The sequence below is a fragment of the Chanos chanos genome, chromosome 6 (assembly GCF_902362185.1).
Source record: "Chanos chanos chromosome 6, fChaCha1.1, whole genome shotgun sequence".
In the NCBI taxonomy this organism is placed as follows: domain Eukaryota; kingdom Metazoa; phylum Chordata; class Actinopteri; order Gonorynchiformes; family Chanidae; genus Chanos; species Chanos chanos.
The window spans coordinates 12,060,775-12,082,376 of record NC_044500.1 but is presented as its reverse complement, the minus strand read 5'-3'; the positions used below and the strand labels follow the sequence as shown (position 1 = coordinate 12,082,376).

The 21,602-nt window shown below is 39.1% G+C and overlaps 5 protein-coding genes across 5 annotated transcripts; all 5 read right to left on the bottom strand.

Moving 5' to 3' along the window:
- Positions 1-3,272: 3,272 nt before the first annotated feature.
- LOC115815046 (claudin-like protein ZF-A89) lies at positions 3,273-3,800 on the bottom strand. Its single transcript, XM_030778016.1, has one exon. The coding sequence runs from the start codon at positions 3,798-3,800 to the stop codon at positions 3,273-3,275; it is 528 nt and encodes a 175-aa protein (XP_030633876.1).
- Positions 3,801-8,428: 4,628 nt separating this feature from the next.
- Positions 8,429-9,061, bottom strand: LOC115813622 (claudin-4-like). Its single transcript, XM_030776139.1, has one exon. It carries the CDS (start codon positions 9,059-9,061, stop codon positions 8,429-8,431), a length of 633 nt encoding a protein of 210 aa, XP_030631999.1.
- Positions 9,062-10,810: 1,749 nt separating this feature from the next.
- Positions 10,811-11,572, bottom strand: cldnf (claudin f). Its single transcript, XM_030778015.1, has one exon. It carries the CDS (start codon positions 11,570-11,572, stop codon positions 10,811-10,813), a length of 762 nt encoding a protein of 253 aa, XP_030633875.1.
- A 1,779-nt stretch (positions 11,573-13,351) lies between these two features.
- LOC115813689 (claudin-4-like) lies at positions 13,352-13,987 on the bottom strand. The gene has a single exon (XM_030776237.1). It carries the CDS (start codon positions 13,985-13,987, stop codon positions 13,352-13,354), a length of 636 nt encoding a protein of 211 aa, XP_030632097.1.
- Positions 13,988-16,285: 2,298 nt separating this feature from the next.
- On the bottom strand, positions 16,286-16,906 carry LOC115813643 (claudin-4-like). Its single transcript, XM_030776167.1, has one exon. It carries the CDS (start codon positions 16,901-16,903, stop codon positions 16,286-16,288), a length of 618 nt encoding a protein of 205 aa, XP_030632027.1. The 5' UTR covers positions 16,904-16,906.
- Between the last annotated feature and the right edge of the window lie 4,696 nt (positions 16,907-21,602).

Here is a 21,602-nt window from a genome sequence, read left to right as displayed (position 1 = left end):
CAACGACACGGCAGCGGCAAAAGGAGAAAAAGCTTTGCTGGCTGGCGCTGCAAAGTGTGCTAAGATAATGAATTAATTTAAGTAGTCAGCAGGAGATGATGAGGACAGTGGCGAAGACGCAGAAACATCAAAGAGAGGTGAGCAGGGTGCAGGTGCTTTGTCATGCCTACATGCTATGTGCTATGAACTAGCTAAATGAACGTACTAAAGAACAAAATGTTTTTGTCAGAGTTTCAATGCTAGAGTCCTCCTGCAGGTTTGACCATTTCTGAGGCTTAACTAGTCAGACACAGTGCATAAATGTTTAGAGAAGTTTCTGCTAAATTTCTCTAAAGTGTTTAAAAATGGTCATCAACTTTGACTGTAAATGGGTAAAATAAACATGTAAATTTGATCGTTTTCTTCTAGACTGTTCATCAGTTCTTTTTTTACACGCATGAAATCATTCTCCAACAGCAAATGAAATGTTCCGCAGTTAGGAATAAACGTAGGACCTTTGGAAGGGTATGCAAAGTCAGACCTTGAAGGTGATTACAGCTCTTTTTAATTGGCACATTTGCGTATGTCTGATTGGTAAAAGACTAAGTTTATAGATGTGCACCTTTTGTCTAACTTAATGAATGGAAATATGTACGGAAAAGAGCACCTCAGCTTGCATCGGCTCAGCCAAATTTTGGACTTCTTCTCCAACTAATAAAATATATGTTTGCATCATACAGGATATACCACGTTGATATGTGCGTAAGTGTATCATCACCCTGCTTATGGAGATCTATTCACATTGGTGGCTTGTAATTGATTGACAGGTTTGCTGTGTTACTTTTAGACAGTCCTAGTCCGACATACTTATAATTTTTCAGTTGCACACTGGACAAGGAAAAGTGGAAATACACAAAGAAATCAGGAATGAATGAATCTGTAAAAATGTATGCATAAATATCAAAATTCTGACTTTATTCTGACTTTAAATATATATATATATATATATGTATATATATGTATATATATATATATATATATATATATATATATATATATATATATATATATATATAAACATTTTTGAATGATTCTTTTATTTATTGATTGATTTATTTGTGCAAATCAGGATGACATATATTGATTTACTAGAAATGAAGGTTAAGTGTCTTTTCACGTGATATTGCAGTGCCTCCAATGAGGAATGAGTCAGCCAGTGTTCCATCTCGCTCACGTGCTAATAAATACAAAACAAATACATAATAGTAAACAAACAGAATCTATGTATCACATGATTGATAAAAGCATACTGATGCACTCTTTATAATTTCACTGTTTATCATATTATCATTATAAAGCAGCTGTACAAATAGTAACCAGAAACATTTCTGCCAAGAGGTCAACTACAATCAGGCATAGACTTATGTTTCCATAATGTCCTAGTTCAGTTTGAGTCCTGGAGGATAACCTCAGTATGTTGGGTGGCATGTGGTCCAACCGTAATAGGACTAATAGTTGGATTTTGAAGGATGCTGGTATCAGAGCTTTCTATCAGTGTCTGTACTTGCATGCTCTGAACCCCTTTAATGTGTGGATGACTGGTATAGCTGATGACTATGATTCCAGTCTTGAGTGTGCAAAACAAAGCCCAGATCGTTACCGGATGTGAGCTCTGAGCTGAGGGTTGTTCAACATGCATGGATTTAAGTGTCACATGTGAGATGGTGGCCCATTCTGCAATTTGACTTGAAAAACTCAGGAGAACCAACCAACCAAACAAACAAAAAAAAAACCCCCCCGTCAAAAGTGCATGAGTTATGGTGTCAGTTCCCAGAATACAACAACGAACAAAGGCAGTACAAAATGGTAAAAATGATTTTGCAGTGCATGAGGTATAGGGATTACAAGTTAAACTGACAACTTTACAATACATCTAGATCCATGAAAGACTTCATGGTATATTGTGTGCTATTTCTTCCAGTGAATGAATTCATGAAACGGCCCTAGTTAATGACTTGGATTGAGATTGTTTGCTTTGCCAGCAACAGTAAAACCACAGGACTCGAAATAAGATGACAGCTGAAATAATCCATCGTGCACTTTAGTCCTCTCCACCTCTGCATGACCTGCAGGGTAATAGGGGAAGAAGCACGGCATAGACCAGTTCAAGTCTTTGCACATTTCTGTCCATGTTCGCTCTGTTGACAGCCAGTCTCATTCATCATACCACATGAGTCAGTAGGGAAATAAGGAAGAAAGCAATGCATTGGTGTTCAGCTACAAAAGGGATCAAAATTAATATCTTTTAAGTAAAGCCTTTTAACACCTTAGGACCTCCTATGTGTTAGTGGGCTGTACAGTCGTACAAGATGAAGTTTTTGTTTTAGCAAAGAGCAGGTGAAAAAAAAAAAAGGTCTGAAAGAACTACATACCACAGAAACTAAATCAGCTAGAAACTGTAGTCCAATTGGAAATTTTTGCCCTTTCGAAATACTGCCAGCTCTGTGCCAAACCATGAACACGACAAATGTCAAATGTCCACATCCTTAAGTCCTTTGGATGAAGACATTTTTATCAGTAATGACTTGAACATATCTTTTGGTAGGATAGTTTGATCCTATTTGATCTGATGTCACTGTGACAGTGTTCCAGTCTCTTAAATGCAGAGACATTCATGAGTTGTCCAAAGCTAAAGGTCACAAACAAGAGTGTCAGAGGTAAACCATTGTATTCATTCTGAGTCTCTGTTTGTGATCCTAAAAGTACAACGTTTCACGTGATAGAAATGCTGTAGAGCCTGATACACATGTTAACCCAACCTGCTAAAATAAAGATCCCAAACATGTCAGAGGGCTCCTGCAATCTGTTCATCTCGAAATAGTTCATTTAGAAGTCTTCTAAAAATGGGAAAGCAGCATTTTAAATGACACATTACTTCACTATCTCTTCACTTTACCGATATTAATTATAGCCATGAAACATAATAAGTTCATAAACACAGCAAACCATAAAACTGGTCAATTTATCAGAAAGCGCTGGCCGAAACAAACAAACAAACAAACAAACAAACAAACAAACAAACAATAAGTTAAAATACAGTAAGGAGACTAGCACATTTCTTTACATCAAAGATACACATTTTGATCAATACTTTCAGTAAAAAAGTGCTTCCTATCTAAAGACAGGTTTCACCGAAAAAAATCATGTCTGCCATTATCCGTGTATCCTGATTTCCTCAAAGTATTTTCAACATCTTAGAAAGAGTGAGTACACGGCAGTCCTCGCTTGTTTCCTTAAATGTATGTCACGTTAATGATTGTATAGCTCGGCTGTATGTACTTGATTTCCGTGATAATTTCCTTAGGTGGGCAAGAGCCACAGGAGAGCACAGCTCCCCCAAGAAGCAGCAGCGCAGAGGTGCAAAAGCCAATTAAGACTGTGAGCCCCATGTCCCATTGCTTGTTTTTAAAGATTGGGTTAGACTCAAAGAAGATGCTGACAGCGGTCCAGCAAAGCGGCACAAGGCACAGTATTCCAGCAGAGATGAGGGTCATGCCACCAGCCATAGCGATTTTTGATTTGATTTTCTTCTCTCTCACGCATTTTGAGCACTTCCCACCGGTGATTCCCAGGATCACTCCAAACACTGAAACGATGACTGAAATGACGAGAAGTACGCAGGCAGCTTTTAGGTAGGGTGGCAGGTGATCAAAGTCATTGTCCTTACATTGCATCTGATCCATACCCTGAACCACACATGTCTTCCAAAGACCCTCAAAAATGATCTTTGTTTCGTGAATGTTTGCCTCAATACTGACCATCGTCCTCCAGCTCTTGGAAGCACACACATAAATTGTTCCACAGATTCCAGAACTAGCCAGGATCAATCCAAGGATCTGCAAGCATGGTAGCACCATGTTGTTTCACTTGTTGAGCAGACAGGGTGAAACAAAATGTGCTTTGTTGTTGAGAGAGAAAAGCCTAAACTGGCCGAATGGTTTTACAGCTGTAAGAATTTTTTGGGGAAGGGAGGAGTTAATCTCCTGTCATTCAGTCAGGCGTGTGTCTTGTTTGACTGGATTTCTCAGTGTGAAGCCCTTGACAACTCAAACATTTTACCTTTGCCTCTAATGCTTACAACCACCTCCAATGATTACCAAGCCGAATCATGTAAAATATCAAAATGTTATGTTGCCCTGTCCTCTTTCTCTCTAGTGATTGCTTTAAAAAAGAGGTCACACATCAGAATCATCTATGTGTATTAACTGTGAGTGTTTATATTGTTACACAAGGGTCCAGATTGGGGCAATTACAAGCCCTGTCAGAGTTAAAGTATTATTGGTGTGTTTGCTGTGTGTGACCTATTGAGGAAATATGGGAAGTTAGAAGTAAGACTTTCTGGAATGTCCCATATGATTATTTTATCATTACTTACGCGTGACCTTAACATCTTATCTGATCCTAACCGTGGTTTCAATGAAGACAGTATACACACCCATCTCTTAAGCGTAGTACTATTTGTTTGTAGAACAAACCTAAAGGTCACAGAAAAGAGTGTCATGGGTACCTCATCATCCTCATCCTGACTTGGAAATCATCTCACATAATGCCCCCTTTGTTTGTCTGTCCTTACACAGTTTCACCCAATAGAAATGCTGTAGAGCCTGATACACGTGTTAACCCAACCAGCAAAGACAAAGATTCCAAACATGTGGGTAGAAACTAGATCATTCCAAAATTGTGAACTCAGAGGGGTTTGTTACCTTAGCATTGTTTCACTTGAGAGGTATGAAAAACAAAAACGTACAAACAAACAAACAAACAAAACGCAATGAGACTTCAGTATTATCCAAAGCATGTCATGTTGCTGTGCAAAGGAACATCTGCATGACAGGCTAATTTATTACAGTTATTAAAAAGCCATAAATCAAAATACAGTAAGTCTTTTACGTCAATGACAGATATTGTAATCTGTCAGTAATATGAAAAAACATGCTGAAATACAGAGGGAAGTCTCATATTACTTATGTTTTATATTAATTATATTAGTTAGATACTTTGACCAATAAATTGAAAAAAGAACAAAGATGTCACTGGGAAGAGAAGAAAAAAAGATTCTACTGGAAGAACACTTCGATGAATCTGCTTTCATTTACGCCTCTCTACGTTCTCGCCCTGTTTTCGTCATGGAATGAAAGAGTAAGTCACATGCCTTCACTGATTCAAAGATTCGCAAATTCCCGTATTCTCACTTGTCTGCTCAGATCTATGTTACTGTGTGGATTGTCGACCTTGCCTGTAAATGCATGACTTCACTGGTGTTCTCCTCAAGTGGCCCAGAGCCACAGCAGAACGTGGTTCCCCCAAGAAGAGACATTTCAGAGGTGCTGAAACCAACGCAGAACACAGCTTTCATGTCCTCCAGATTCACTTCATTAAAGGGTTTCATCAGCCTTATGGATGATGCTTTTTGGGGCATGTTGGACTGAAATGAGACACATGACTCCAGCAATAATGAAACCGATATCACCAGCCCTGAAAACCTTAGCTCTGGTTTTCTCTACTGTCACACATGTGGAACATTTGCCCCCCAGTGATGCTCAGGGTTATGCCAGACATTGACACGATCATTGAGATGACAATGTGTAGGCAGTCAGTCTGGAGGACGTTGGGTAGCATCTAAAGAGAATCATAGCCTTTACATTCTGTCTTCTTAGTGTTCTCTATCACACATCCACAAGCCTTCCCAAATAATCCTCATCCTTTCCACCATACGGACAGTAAACCTCAACATAGAAAGAACACAAGCAATACAGCTCATTACCTGTCTGCACAGTAACAGAATTTTCTTTCATTTATTAGCTAGAGCCTGTGAAACCATATCTGCTTTGTACCTGTAGAGGAAAGTGACATCCTGGCTGTGCAATGTCATGTTTACTTTCAAGGAAGGGCAGAGTCCAATAACGCAAGTCACGTCTCATCATACAACACACGGAGGTATGTGTGTAGTTGGACAAGATCTGTCCTGCGCTCATGGAACAAACAGCACATTTGCAAACATAATAAAACGTCATAATGTAGGAAAACTTAAAAACAGGAAAACATTGAATTTTAACCATTCTTTGCCCTTTATGAAAACATTTGACTCTGTTCTCTGCCTCTTAAATGTGCTGTAGGCAACCATGCTAAAAACTGGTGTAGGTGTTGATGAGTCAATGTGAACTTAGTATATTTTATTTTATTTTATCTATTTTTTTTTTAAGTAAGGTGTGGTTTGTTTTTCTCATGCTGAGATTAGAGGTTGGACATTTGGGAGAGCACACGTAGCCAAACCTTTAAGGTGATTCAAGCACCTGTGATGAACACAGATTACGGATGGTATACTTTTTACTGTTTTTTTGTGGATAATAAACCTCAGTTTATGGAGACAGATTAAATGCCATTGTAGAGTCCTTTAATTTGCATTGTCCTGGTCAAAAAGGAGTTTCGCTGAAATTTAAAAACACTAGACTTTGTGGGACAAAGCAAAGCTTGGCTATGATCATGGCAAAGGAAAGTCAGGGTACTTGCCAAGTATACCTCCAGGAATTTTTCATTTCCCAGTCAGTGGGGTGGCAGAGAATTCCACCTGCAGGACATATACAGCCAGACTGTATTAGTGTTTTCTCTAACACTAACAAAGTATGTCTAAACCTATGCTTCCATGCATCTTAAAAAAGAAACACAGAACAGGAAAGCCAAAAAGCTTCACTTATCATTTTTTCACCTTTAACATTAAAAAAAAAGTACACATTCATGCTCGTGCACTTTTGAAATTGTTCATTTCAACCTCTGTGAGTTGGAGAATGGAAAATTACAGTGTTTCCCAGGTCTCTAGTTTGAATGACTAGAAACTGACAACAGAGTTTAAAAAAAAGGGTGGGGACATTTCCCATGACATGGAGGCATTTGATGGATGACAGCAAAATATCAAATTCTCTGTCCATCCGCACAAACAATAGAGCGGAAGTCTGACCAAGTGTTCTTAGTACTAATGTAAATCAGCTGTATTTTACATGACAAATGAAGCTGGTGTTTATATTTGTAGCACAGAATTCAATAATTACTATTCTGTTATATCTTTTTTCTGTCAGAAACAATAATAATAATAATAATAATAATAATAATAATAATAATAATAATAAAAGAATCCAATTGCAGATTTCTATAGATAAGTGTAACACACCTACTAATATTGCCTGTAAACAATTTTCCAAGGGAGTGTTTTTTAAATTAAGAGTGGAAATGAAATTATCATGATTTATGCCACAATTACCACATTTACCTAAAGTTACCCACTGGTCACTAAGAGAGACTGTTTCAGCATGTTTTGAGTAGAAACTAAATGAAATTATTTTCTGAACTGAGAATATTGCTGGAAGAAACTAAGTAGTTATTTGATTTTTAAAAAAAGAAGACTGAACTAACCAAAAGATTATTTTAGTAACTATTGAACAACTATCGAATAGGAATGATATGCATGAATTCAGTTCTGACAGCTAGAGATGTGTAGATTTTGGAGTCACCAGAGTGGTTGTTTGTGAGATTCCGAATGGTGCTTCAGTGTTGTAAGTACCAAAGCGTAAGGCTAAGTAGCATGCTGGAGTGCAGTAGCAATGACCTTGAATTATCGTATGTTTTTTAACATTCAGACTCCCGGTAGAAAAAATAGGTGTTAGGGTTAGGGTTAGGGATGAAACTGAGTTTTAAGAAAAATAAAGTTCAAACTAATGCTCCACTTAACAGATGAAAGGTCTTCCAATGAGAAAGCAATTAAACCTGATATACCAGCCTGACCAGGAAGGTCACACTGTTTAAGGAACAACATTCCAAAAGCAAAGGTTCTGAACAGATTACGCATGTAAAAAATCATTTCATACCTAAACGTCCTCCCTGTGTCTCCTAAAATGTGTTTTAAAGGTGTATATGTTATTTTACCTTTGTTTCTGTCAAATGACTGCTTTGATCGTGTAAGAAAATGCAATGAGACCAAGAATACTGTATAAGAACTTTTTAATGTACAAAGTATTACATATGGAATATTTGCTCCACAGCAAATTATATACATAGACATTACACCATCATTAAACAGAAACACATGTTTCAAGAGAACAATTGTATTTAAAAGTTTAGTCTTTTTTTTTGTAACCATTATTTCTTCCCTTAATTACTTAAATAGTACTTTATTACTTGGAGTGAAGAATTGAATTATATGTAAAACAAACTGTAAGTAAAACATCTTTTCATCCAGTGTTTCACTTTCACATTATACAGAGATTGTTGATAGAAAATAGGATATTGGTAACTTAAAGCCTGAGGTCAAATCTCCAATTTTGTCTCTTAAAGATGTCAAACATAGACAGTAAAACATTTTAAAAGCATTAAGTGTCTTTGTTTGCAGTCTTTCCACTCAAACGTATGCTTTGCTGTTGGCCACGGACCTCGCTTGAGAGTACTTGTATCCGTAATCTGTCTCATCTCTGGGTGGGCAGGAGCTGCAGAGCAAACCTCCTCCAAGGAGCAGCAATGCGGCTGATCCCCATCCTATGTACAACGCTGCTCCAAGCTCTCTCCTCTGGCCTGTGGGAACAAGGGGGTTGTAGAATTCTCTGATGATGGTGTTGGCAGACCAGCAGACTGGAACGAGGCACAGTACTCCAGCGATGATGAAGAGGATACCAGCTGCAATGGCAACCTTAGCCTTGCGTTCCTCTCCCTCGATGAAGTTGGTACACTTTCCTCCAGCAATTCCCACGATCACAGCAAACACTGCCACAACAATGGCGATGACCACCAGAGCACGGGCTGCCTGCAGGTCTTGGGGCAGGGCGAGAAGAGAATCGTAGATCTTGCACTGCATCTGCCCAGTACTCTGCACTACACAGTTCATCCACAGCCCTTCCCATATGATCTGTGCTGTCACAATGTTGGCTCCAACAAAGGCAGACACTTTCCACTGAGGAAGACCACAAATAATGATGGTTCCCAAAAATCCAACGATAGCCAGGACAAAGCCCAGCATCTGTCTGCATGTTGAGACCATTTTGTTTTAGCTTGTTCACTGGTCAATCTGAAGTAACTGCTTTGCGTTGGTGTGGTAGAATGGTCTGCTTTCAGAACAGTTGGACGGTTTTAAGTCTTTTCGGGGTGGGGTTAACACCTCATTAAGGTTAACTGAAACCAGGTCTCTACATTTCTTGTTTGATGAGATTCCTAAGATGATGCAAAAACCAGTTTCGACGAGATGCGCATCAATCTCAAGCCATTTAAAAGAAAACAATCTTTGAAAGAGCTGTGAATGGCTGCATTTGAAAAAATTCCCCAACGGCGAGCAAAACCTTAGCCGAAAGTCCTGTCTGCCTTCTTGATGAGGTGATAGAGATAATGCCATGAACAAAGGAAATGCCAGGAATGATATTTTCCTTAGTCATGACAGGAAGTCACCGAAATACACGAAACATCACTTTGTGTTTCGTTATTTGTTAGTTTTTGATCAATATACAAAGACAGAAAAAAATAGTGTTGGCCAAACTCCAGCATTTTAGAAGTTATGGACCAATGAGTTATTTATATGGTTCAAACAAAAAGAGGGAATAACTGCAATCACAGAGAGAGATACAGTTTATGTCCTGAGCTACAGTGAAACCATCAGCCTGTTTTGGCTCTCGGTCTTCGTTTATGTGCTTTCATTTTTTTTTTTCACTTCAGGAATGAAATACTATTGAAATTCTTTCGATGCTTAGTAGCAGCCAAATCACAAATGCATTTTCACTTTTGCTTTCTGCCTTTTCAGAGGTTATTTCAGAAATAAATTGTTTTTATTGTTGTACTAACCGACAACCACCACTGGCTTTCATCAGTATTTTGGGGGAAAAAATTTTACTTAATATGAGTAGTAGCAGCCAAACTACATAAATGGTTGATTTTGCCGATGCTACGTGTCAAAAGTTCAGATATATTTCAAATGAAAAGATATGTTAAATATTACATATGTTACATTATTTCTGCATTATTACTAAAAATGGATAGGATATTTATGAAATAGTTTTGTGTCGAACTATGAGAGAAAGATAATTAAGGCCATAAAAAGTTTTACTACAAAGGAAATTTGAGTGAATCTTCTTTTTCTTCTTATAATTACTATTGTAATTCAAACATGACAGTAATTTTACTTGTGCACTGCAACAAAACTGGATAATATTATTTTGAAAGTTAAGATATTTTGAGTCCACGTAAAAGTTGCTCATAACAGAAAGGGAGGAGCTAAGGTAGATGATGACAGAAAACTGTAAAGTTTTAGAAAATTACAATGATTTCAAAATGTGAGACATGATACACAGGGATATAACAAAAAAATTTTATTTTCAAATGTTGGATATCCAACCATTTCCTCTGTACAAACAATTTACAACCCATTTTTACACTGAGGAGTTAGATTACTGACTCATTACACAGTGGTACATAAATTTATATGATCTATCTGGGTCAAACGATCTATCCAGCTATCGTTCAAGCAGATGTTTTTGCCGTGATGAGAAAAAAAACTAAGAAATTAAAGGTGTACAGCTCTCAGTGTGCAAATATTAACAAACAAGAGAGCTAGAAACCAGAAAAAAAAGCAAGACGTTGAATTCATGTCAGCCTAAATGATCACACACTGTATACAGACCAGTTTGGTCTCACAAAATTGAAGAATGCAACTGAAAGCATATGTGACACACAGAACAAGCTGAAATATATTCAACAAGGAAATATCAGTCCATAGGAAAATTCCTTTTCGTTCCTGTTTCGGTTAAAGGTATTGTCCTGGCACAGCTGAGTAAGCTCTCGGCATGGCTGAGTAAGCTCTCGGGGCTGCATATGGTTTGGTGGGAATATACGTTCCTGTTGGTGTGTAGACAGCACTAGGAGCATATGTTCCAGCAGGTACATACGGTCCTGCACGCACAGGAGGCCCCTGGTAAGGGTACATGCTATTGTACACGTCATCTTTAGGTGGACATGAAGTACACAGAATGATCCCCCCTAGTAACAGAAGCCCTGAAGAAGCCCAGCCTATATAGATCGATGCTCCAATCTCTCTTTTCTGGGGCTGTGAGACAAGAGAGCTGTTGAAGTCTGAAATGGTGAACGCAGCCGACCAACAGACGGGGATGAGACAGACCACGCCAGCCACGATGCAGAGGATACCACCAATGATCACCACTTTGGACATGGAAGATTCATTCTTCAGACAACTGCTGCATCTGCCTCCCACGAAGGTCAGGAGCATCCCAACAAAGCTCAGCAATATGGCGATAATAACCAAAGCACGAGCGGTTTGCAAATCCTGAGTCAAAGTCATTATGGAATCTTGGATCCTACACTGCATCTGACCTGTGCTCTGCATCACACACTTCATCCACAGTCCATCCCAGATTACCTGACCGCTCACGATGTTGGCACCGATGAACGTGGACACGCGCCACATGGGGACCCCACAGGTAACACACACCCCCACAAAGCCAATGAAACACAGGGTTTGGCCAGATACTTCCTTGGCGATCCTACCCATTTTGAACCTGCCCGTGCTGTCTAATCCGTGGAGCAGACTGTCACCGAAGCCCTCAGCTAGTTGTTTCTGAAACCCAACCGGGAAGTGACAACCTGTTACATGAAGAATTTCGCTGGGAGGAGTTTGTTTTCTGCATGTGAGAGATCAAATGTAGCTGTTCCAGTCAAACAAGATTCTTTGCAAGGCCCTAGAGTGTCCCTCCTGAAAAACATTTACACATCCCTCTTTCCTTGTGTCTATATGCACCATGGCTGTAGTCACAAGGGACATGTTCACTCTCGGGTTGATTGGTTATCTGAAACGATGTAGAAACTAGCATTGTCATGCAAATAATGATACGTGACCAACCTCCTGGATCAGTGTTAATGTCTAAGCATCCACATGCTTCTCGGACCATTTCTGCCTCTACAGTGTGTAAAAATATCTTTTGGAATAGATTAGGTGATTTTGTGGTGTTTTAGGGAAAATCTGAATGTTCTTCAAAGAACTGGTTGATATTTCAGATCAAGAATCAGGGCAGACACTGTACATTAGTGATACAGTGATGATGTATTTGCATACCGCATATGTACTCACAGCGACCATGCAGAAAAACAAGGAGTAACATAGAGGCATTATGTCACCTCCATTATATGAATGAAGTCCCAATCTTTTGAGATAAATACTTTTCAAAGAGGAAGGCACATGAAAGCCTCAAGATGCAAATGTGCCACTCCTAATTTAACGTAAATCAATCGTAGGTTTTATTTTAGAATTCATATAGTACTTCATACATCTCCTTAGGTGGCTATTGTCAGTCTAAACAATGAGCAACAAAATTTGGTCATGATGATGGGTAAAAGACACAGCCAGTATTGACATCAACACTTTTCTGAGGGACTGGATCAGTCTGACACAAGATCCCAGTCGCTGTTTGAGTTTACTGCTTATGCAAACAAACAGAAAACAGGTTTTTCTGCGTCAGCACAATGACCTTCACAACAGACAGACCATCATCTGTAGGCGTTTCTCACCCTTTTACCACAAACAAAGCTTTTCCATGTACAGAGCTGGTAGAGAACTGAACAGAATTATTAGCATACTTATGGTGAAATGGTTAGTATCAATACCAACAGAATTTGCTCAAATGATGGAATAACCATTTTATGTTGACCTGTGTCACTAAGCATACCTATGCCTAAGATGTCTACATTTGGATATGTAGTGGATTTAACTTTACCTTACAGACTGTTCAAAAACCACTTGAAAATGCTCTACAGACAAATGAACTGATAATAGAACTGGATAATAAAACTGGCTTTTATTGTTTTCCGTGATGGCTGATTCTTACAACACTAAGTTACTGTTATATTTTATTGCAACATAATCAAATTTATACAAGAAGAAAAGAATACAATTCATTTTAATTGGATTTATAGGGTATATACAGGTCCATTACATGTCTCTGAATGTGAGTATACAATGCCTCGACATTTTTGATATTTCCATTTAGGTTTATATAAGAAAGAAAACTCAAGACCCAGACTAGCAATGTGATAAAATACCACTGAAACTGAAAAAGAACATAAATGTGCGTAATGTTTCTCTGTTCAGATATGTAATTATATAATTATACAAACATACATTACCAGAGCGAAAAGTTTCAAAGGCAAAACAACATACATACACAGAACTCAAAATGAAAATGAGTCACCTATATAGGGTTTGGACTCAAAGTTCTTTCACTTTCTGAATATTTGTTTGAGTTCAGAATTTTGGGGTGTGCAGAGTCCTGGTCCTTCAGACATATTCCCTGGACATGGAGCTTGATCTTGGTGGTGAGAACTTAGTGATATAGTTGCGATCGCTCTCTTTTGGGGGGCAGTTCCAGCAGAGCAGGCCTCCACCCAGCAGGAGCAGTCCTGTAGATCCCCAGCCGATATAGAGCGAAGCCCCCAACTCCCACTTCTGAGCCTCGACTAACATGGGGTTGTAGAAGTTTGAGATGATGGTGTTGGCTGTCCATGAGACAGGGATCAGGATAAGCATTCCTGAAATTAGGAAGATGACGCCAGCAGCGATGCACGCCTTTGCCTTGGAGCGCTCGTCGTCGATACAATTAGTGCACTTTCCTCCGGCAATGGACAGCACGATTCCAAAGATACCGGTCACAATGGAGACGATGATCATGGCCCGAGCTCCCTGCAGATCAGAGCTCAAGGCTAGCATGGAGTCATAGACCTTACACTGCATCTGCCCGGTGCTCTGTACCACACAAGACATCCAAAGACCCTCCCAGACGGTCTGTGCTGTAACTATGTTGGCACCGATGAAGGCTGAAACCCGCCATTGGGGCAAGCCGCAAGAAATTATAGTCCCTAACCAGCCAATCAGAGCTGAGACAATGCCCAGGATCTGAACCCCTTGGGATACCATGTTTTTTGATGTTCAGTTCAGTGTTCTCAGTTGACTGTCATGCAGAAGACTCTTTAACCAGAAAAGTGGAGGAAGCTGTGTTTATACCACCGCCATGATATTTATAGAGCATCTTGTAAAGGGTGGAGTTTGGATGCCTATCGCCCTATCGCATCCATTAGAAACTGTATACAGTACAAATAAAGGCTAAGTGACCTCTAGGAGTGCTGACATACAGAATGTACCTCAAGGTCAACCAGCTTTGAAAAACAGATGCTCTCCATGCAAGCTCATTACTCTTGATACTTAGGTTATCAACCTTGGTTGAATGTAGAAAGAAAGAGAAGGCAAGATTCTGAAGAGAATTTTGCATGCTGAGAAAATGCCTCCCATTATTACATTCAAAACACTCTAAAATACACTGAAAAACAAAGAGCCACATACTAATAGTCGTTAGGTCATACCAGTCAGGGGAGGTCAATCAAGTTTACATTATGAATGTGCCAATATTGCATCTACTATTCTACAATGCACTGGACACCACAAAAATGTATAAGCCCATGTGGGACTTCACCGTTTGTCATGTAAAAAGTATTTTAAAATCTCTGTATTTATCCCATCCTATACACATTGGTAGTGAGCGCACACACACACACACACACACACACACACCAGGAGTAGGAGCAGTGGACAGTTGGGGGTTAAGAGCCTTGCACTTCAGCCGCGGATGTTGGAAAGCGTGGAAGTTGGAAAGCCCACTCCCCTCCGCCCACATTTTTCCTGCTGGTCCCGGAGACTTAACCGGCCACCCTCTGGTCGCAAGCCCGTTTCTCTAACCATTAGGCCACAGCTGCCCCTACGGTTAGTTAGCAGAGGATTGTTTCAGTCCATTAACCTCTGGGTTATGGGCCTGGCATGCTTCCGTTCTGCTTCTCTTATCTTGCCCATCCTGAATTCATAAAATAATGGAAATTAAACTCACTGGTCAAAATTAACCAATGTATGTGATTTTAACTATAATTTTATCACATGGTTGTACTGTACAAAAACACGCAGTCACTGACTATCAGAAGTTTGCATAGCAAGTGAGTGTCCTCATTATTTTACTGCAGGGGGCAGCAGTAAACAGTGGTGAAGTTCTTGGAACAAGTTTTGTAAAAGGCTTGGCATTTTTCAACTATATAAGTGACGTAACATAAGCACGTGTCATCTTCGAAGAATGGGAAATTGGATTAAAGATTAAAGTTGTCCATTACAAATGTTTGTTTACTCTACAAAAGTATTTACTCATATTTGCACACAGGGTGTGTCACCCCTTCGGGTCTGATTATTGTCTTTGGGGAAAAAACAAAATAGAACCTATTTTCTTATTTGTAAATTACCAAACATTCATATGTCAGGTCTTATGCCAAGTGTAATACTCATTACACAACTTCACTAATCTTCACAAATGAAGAGACACACAGAAATGTCAGAACACTCCAATGAAATGACTGACACCTCAGTTTAACACCTTCCTCCTGATCTACTTAAATAAACAGCATTAAAGATAGAGATTACTTCTCTCATTGTGTGCGACCCATTAAAAGATATATTAAACATTCTTGATTTTTGTCTCAACACAAAACAATAAGTAACAATTTGAGGAGTGACTTTCCTTTAAACCCCTCAGTCTTTGAGACAAAGTAATCTGAGATGTTGGAGCACAGCGTGGGTAATGACTTATGTTAACTGTATTTGAATATTTGAACACACCACACCCTGTGAATTGTTTCGACCTATTAGGCGTACATACATACACATATATCACACAAAGAGGGGATTCTCATGATGTTATGCACAAAAATTTTTATTTCCAGTTGAAATGCTCAAACTTACAATTGCAGTATTACAGTCTAAAAATAGAACATAAGATATGTATGATAACACAAATAAACTGCACTGTGAGAGTATAAATGTCAATAAAAAATGTAAAAAAAAAGTTATAGTTAAAAAAAAGGTTTAAAACATACACAGAATGAGCATAGCATCAGCTTGTGGGACAAATACTAGCACTGACAGTTAACAGTTCTTCAGCAACGCTGTTGAATACCAAATATTTTTTTCCATTCCACGCTGGTTACACCAAGGCAGCATGCCATCCTGAACATTCAGTAGTTCACAACTTTTCAATCCAGCTGTACAGTAACAGAAGTAATTAACACCATTTAAACAACATAACTAAACTGTATCAGTAACACGAGCTGATGAAAGTATGTTGTTTTTTGGTTATATGTAACAGAAGTCTTTTTTCTGCAGCTCTCCATGGTGGTTCTCTCCTCACACGTAACCCTTGGATGGGGTGGACCGAGCTGCACTGTATTTGGCTGGGTAGTCGTCTTTGGGTGGGCAGTTAGCACAAAGCAGGGCTCCCCCCAGGATCAGCAAAGCAGAGGCACCCCATCCAATAAAAAGAGAAGCTCCCAGCTCCCTCTTCTGTGCAGCCAGTGGATTGTAGAAGTCCCTGATGATGGTGTTGGCGGTCCAGCAGACAGGAATCAGACACAGCACTCCGGCGATGATGAAGACCACACCTGAGGCGATGGCAACCTTGGCTTTGGCGCTCTCTTCCTCCACACAGTTGGTGCACTTGCCCCCTGCGATCGCCAGAATTATCCCGAAGATGCCAATCAAAATAGAAATGATACAAAGAGCACGGGCAGCTTGCAGGTCAGAGCTCAAGGCCAGCATTGAATCGTAGACCTTACACTGCATCTGCCCTGTGCTCTGGATCACACAGCTCATCCAGATACCTTCCCAGGTGGTCTGAGCAGTCACTATGTTTTGACCAATAAAAGCTGTAACTTTCCACATAGGGAGAGCGCACACTACAATAACCCCAATCCATCCAATGATGCCCAAGGCAATGCCTAGTATCTGAAGACTAGCAGACACCATTCTTCTTAAGGTCCTTTGGAAAGTTCTTGTTCTCTGAAAAAAAATAGCGTATGCTCCGAATAAGTTTTTTTGTGTCTTGCCAAACAGACAGGTATGATTGAGAATGAGTGAGAGGAGGCCCTTTTATTTACCTCAGACAAGGTGGGGCAAAACACATGAGTCTTCGTCATGACTCCCCCCCAGCTATGACTTGGTCAAGGTTTTTTTTTTTTTTTTTGCTCTGTTGAAATGGTACAAAATGACTCTATCATTAGTCATCTTTTGAGGCTTTTTAATATCCTAAGAATCTTTGAGAATGTCTCTCGCTAATGTTTGTTAATCCTACAAAAGCATACGCTCATGTTTTTATATGGGATGAGTCACACTTTCAGGATTTTTTTTTAAAAAAATGGTTTAAGTTGTTTATTTAGTTTGCTTGTTTCATGAAAACTGTTTAGTTTAGTCTTATCTGTTATAAACTCACACATTGTGATTATCTAACAATTCTACCCTGAATCATATGATCCCATGTCATGTTTAAAAGTAAAAATTACAACCATTTAACTATTTATGGAAAATTCAAGGAAAGCTGTTAAAAAACCTTCAAAACAAAACAGATTTTCTCACTCATGGTAAATCACATTTCAAATGTGAGGTCTAAGAATGAAGATACAGCTTGGTGTAAAATGTTATTCATTGAGTCTGAAATGGTACAGAAAAAATAGCTTTATTTAATGCTTATGTTAATAACTACAACATAATAAGAACAAATTATGCCCAGTGTGTCGCACATGTTCACCAATAAAATCACTTAACAGATGAGGAGACATAGAGAAATCTCAGAACACCCCCATAAAATGAATGACACCTCAGCTTAACTCTTTCCTCCTTTGCTACTGAAATAAACAGCACTGAAGTTAGAGATTCTCCACTCATTGTGTATGATCCATCAAAAGGTACATTAAACACTCTTGATATTTGTCTCAACACGAAGCAATAAAAACAGTTTGAGGAGTGACTTGCCTTTCGACCCCTCGGTCTTTGAAACTGAGTATGCAATGTCATGTGACATGACATCAGACCCGGGTGTTATAAATGATCCATGATATATTTCTCATTAAGAGGGCACCAAACGTTGAAATATCATTTTAAATTACAATAAATGTATGTTGCAATCGGACATCATTTCTATGTATACCTTTGTACATATCACAAGAGAGATGTAGGAAAGCAGGGTGTGGCAAGGCAGCAAAATGAGTGGGTTTTCTTAAGACATTCATTGTGAATGGGTTAAAACGTCACAAAGGCAACCAATGGTATGAGAGCTACAGTGACCTTGCTATGGGCAGTGCTTTTGAGTAATTCAACAGACACACTGAGAAGCTTTCAGCGGCAATTAAGCGTAAAGCGCCAAACATGGAAATACATGGCAAGATTTCTGTCTCTCTCTCTCTCTCATTCTCCCTAAGTGGGACATACTCTATCAAAGATGCACAAAAAAGCAGAGTACCAACTCACAAAGCATCAATGAGAAACAATGGCGACAACAAGAAAGCATAGCCGGATTATTCCGTGAACACCTTAACAGAACACACGAAAGCAAACCAAGCCTTTAACCTGTTCTGCCAAATTTCAAACGAACAAGCAGTCACTCTGGCCTCCACTCTAGACTGAGAGAGTGAATGTTTATGACGGCTCTTACAGCAAAACGTAGCCAGCTTGACCACAAACAGGTAGCAACCCGTGATATTTACAAGCATTAAACATCTTAAAAGTTCTTCCTCAGCATTTACCTGACACGGTGACTTTTCTGTGGAAGGAAAAAAAAACCACAGAATGCTGACCTTGTTCTGTGTGTCCTCAGTGACAGAGATGGAGCCTTTTCTGTAAAAACCTGAGAAGAATTTTTTTTTTACTGGTCTTATATGTTCACTTTGCGGTGGTCTGAAAAGGAAAGGCATGAGCAGGACAAGGAAAAGGGGTTGATAAACAAAACCAAGGTGGTAGTAGCAGTTCTTGGCCTCACTGGACAGAGGGAGAGAGAGAGAGAGAGAGAGAGGGAAAGAGAGGGATAGACAGAGAAAGAGAGACAGATTGTCTCATAAATGAAAGGGAGTACTGTTAGGAAGCCAAAACTGCTGTTAGGACAATAAAGGGTCTATTTAACAAGGTAGGTCATTAAAAACTCCTTGGCAAAGGGCATTGGATAGAGTTCCACACGCAGGTACACGGGGAAGGAATTTCCACAATTAAGGGATCGAGGAAAGATGGTTTGTTGCATACTGCCCTCTTAATGGGATTATTCAGGGCACTCCAACTGAAGAGAGCTTCTGTTCTAGCAACAGACGCATCAAAGACAATCTACAATAAACTCGTAATCATACACCTATGCAGAAGACACAGAATAATTAAAAAACGTATCCAAGAAATTAAACAACAGATGGCCCTCACTTTGTGTAAGAGATAGAGATTCTTTCTTTTTTTTTCCATATTATTTTTGTTTTGTTTTTTTTGTTTTGTTTTGTTTTGACAAAGGCACTTGAAGAAAGCTGAGGACTTTCCGTGGTGCGACGCAGAAGGGCGTGTTTTGACAGGCGTGAGTTTCATGGGAACATATTAAACAGTCACATGACTGCTGTAAGAGGCTAGGGAAGGGAATGACATTTCTTAGAACCCACCGAACATCTTCTTCGGCGTAAGAAAAACAGACTGACAGAGAAGCGTCACAGGAAAACACGACAAGTTACGACAACCAGTTGTCACAAACCTCAAAATACCTCGAGGCGTACCTGAACGACAGACCTAGGGAACTAACGACGCAGGTTAAGCCACCGTGTTGGAAAGTACATTTTGGACTAGATTTTTAAAAAAATGAAATACGAAAACAAAAATATGAAAACAAAAATATTCTCGAAATATTCTCCATCATAAATATTTTAGGTAGGTGCCTGATGACTCGTGTATGACAGAGTTCCTTCAAAAAGGGGGGGGGGGGGGGGTGTTTCGGCGGATGGTTAGTTTCGCGTGTGTGATGTCACTGTTTCCCGATGACACAGCAGGGCAGAGTTTCAGGGGATAATCACAGAGAGATAATGATCTCAGACTATGGAAAGGTGACTCATGAATATCCTCATTGTTTACTCCCAAAAATAGATATCCATGTTCTACGTATCCAAGCAGTTTTGTTTTTTTGTCTTATGATATATGGGTAAACAATGTGAATTTTATGTCGTACATCACTGTCTGAAAATATATAGACTCTAGTTCCCGACAGTGATATACTGCTTATAATTACAGAGAACTAGGACGTAAATAGTACATAATATTTAAATTTACATCAGATTGTACAATAGTTGTTCCCATTCACATTATTGATTAGCACAGTGAAATATGTAAACTTTTAATCAACTGAAAGAAACAGTTGGTAATTAAAGGGCATGTGAACTATACTTTGCTGTTCTTCTAGTGAATATCTTTAGTTTTTTTTTTCTATTTGATATACATAATGACATAAACAGGTTTGAGATGTGGGATTAATAAAGATTCATTGAAACTGTCTTTTAAGGAAGGAATGAGTGTGTTTAAGTTTATCAGGCAGAATCTCAGTGACGGGCAGGAGGAAAAGGAGTGCCAACAGACTGTTTTTCATTCTGTATTCAGAACAAACAGACCTAACACTAGAGAGAGACGCCTTCATCCCATTATTCACCTCACGTTTGACCTCTGACTTTTTTTTCTGGAATGTACAGACTGTTTTTCTTCTCTGTTTTCCTATGGTTAATGATTATGTTTCATCCATCTGTATAGCTTCCTGAACCGCAAGGATCGGCAACCTTGAATTGAACTTAATCAGAGCAAAACTTCTGGTTTAATTTGGACTTAAAACTCAGTAAGTAACACATAACATTTTGACAAAAAAGGTGCTTTAGCTCTTGAATGCGAAAGAAAAATTAGGTTGTCCTTTATTCAGGTTTATACGAGCAATATATGCTACATAACACCCTATACACTGCTAATTATTAAGAAAAAAATTATCCAGAAAAATACCTCCACTGCACCTGTTGTCTCCCACCCTACCAAAATAACTGTCTCCAAAATGCAGGTTTGTACTTGTTACTCATTAATGCACAGTGTGTGCAAATGCTAGGAGGGGAAGACAGGTTAAACGGGCTTCCATTCCCACGCTTGACATACACAAACACTGGGTGTGCATTAGACAAGTTTATACTTGTACAGCACATGAGAAATCAGTCAAAACCTGGACCAATCCCGAGAGCCTGTCTGAGAGCGTTTTCTGTTATTGTGAAGCCCTTTGGTAGACAGTGTTTAAACACGAGTGACCTAAATTCTTTATTTTAGAGTGTCCTCGTTGTAGAAGCTGTCTTATTTTCATAACAAATATGTAAAGGAACTGTATTATTTAAATTGATGTAAAATACCTACCGGTTCACTTCATACTTGGCTGAACGTACTTGAATTTATTCAAATTCTGAGGGAAAAAAATAAAATCATCTTTTCCCCCCCAGAGATTACCCCAAAGCAACATCTATAATATGTTTTTCACAACCAATTAATTAGCCAACTTCGCGCAACCAGTAAACCTTTTCTTTTTCTTTTTCTGCAAAACAGTCCTTACTGAGGTTTAAGCCGTTGGATCCAAATATTACAAATTCACATGTAAACCCCAAATGTTTGACTTTAGATTGACTGCAGGCCTCAG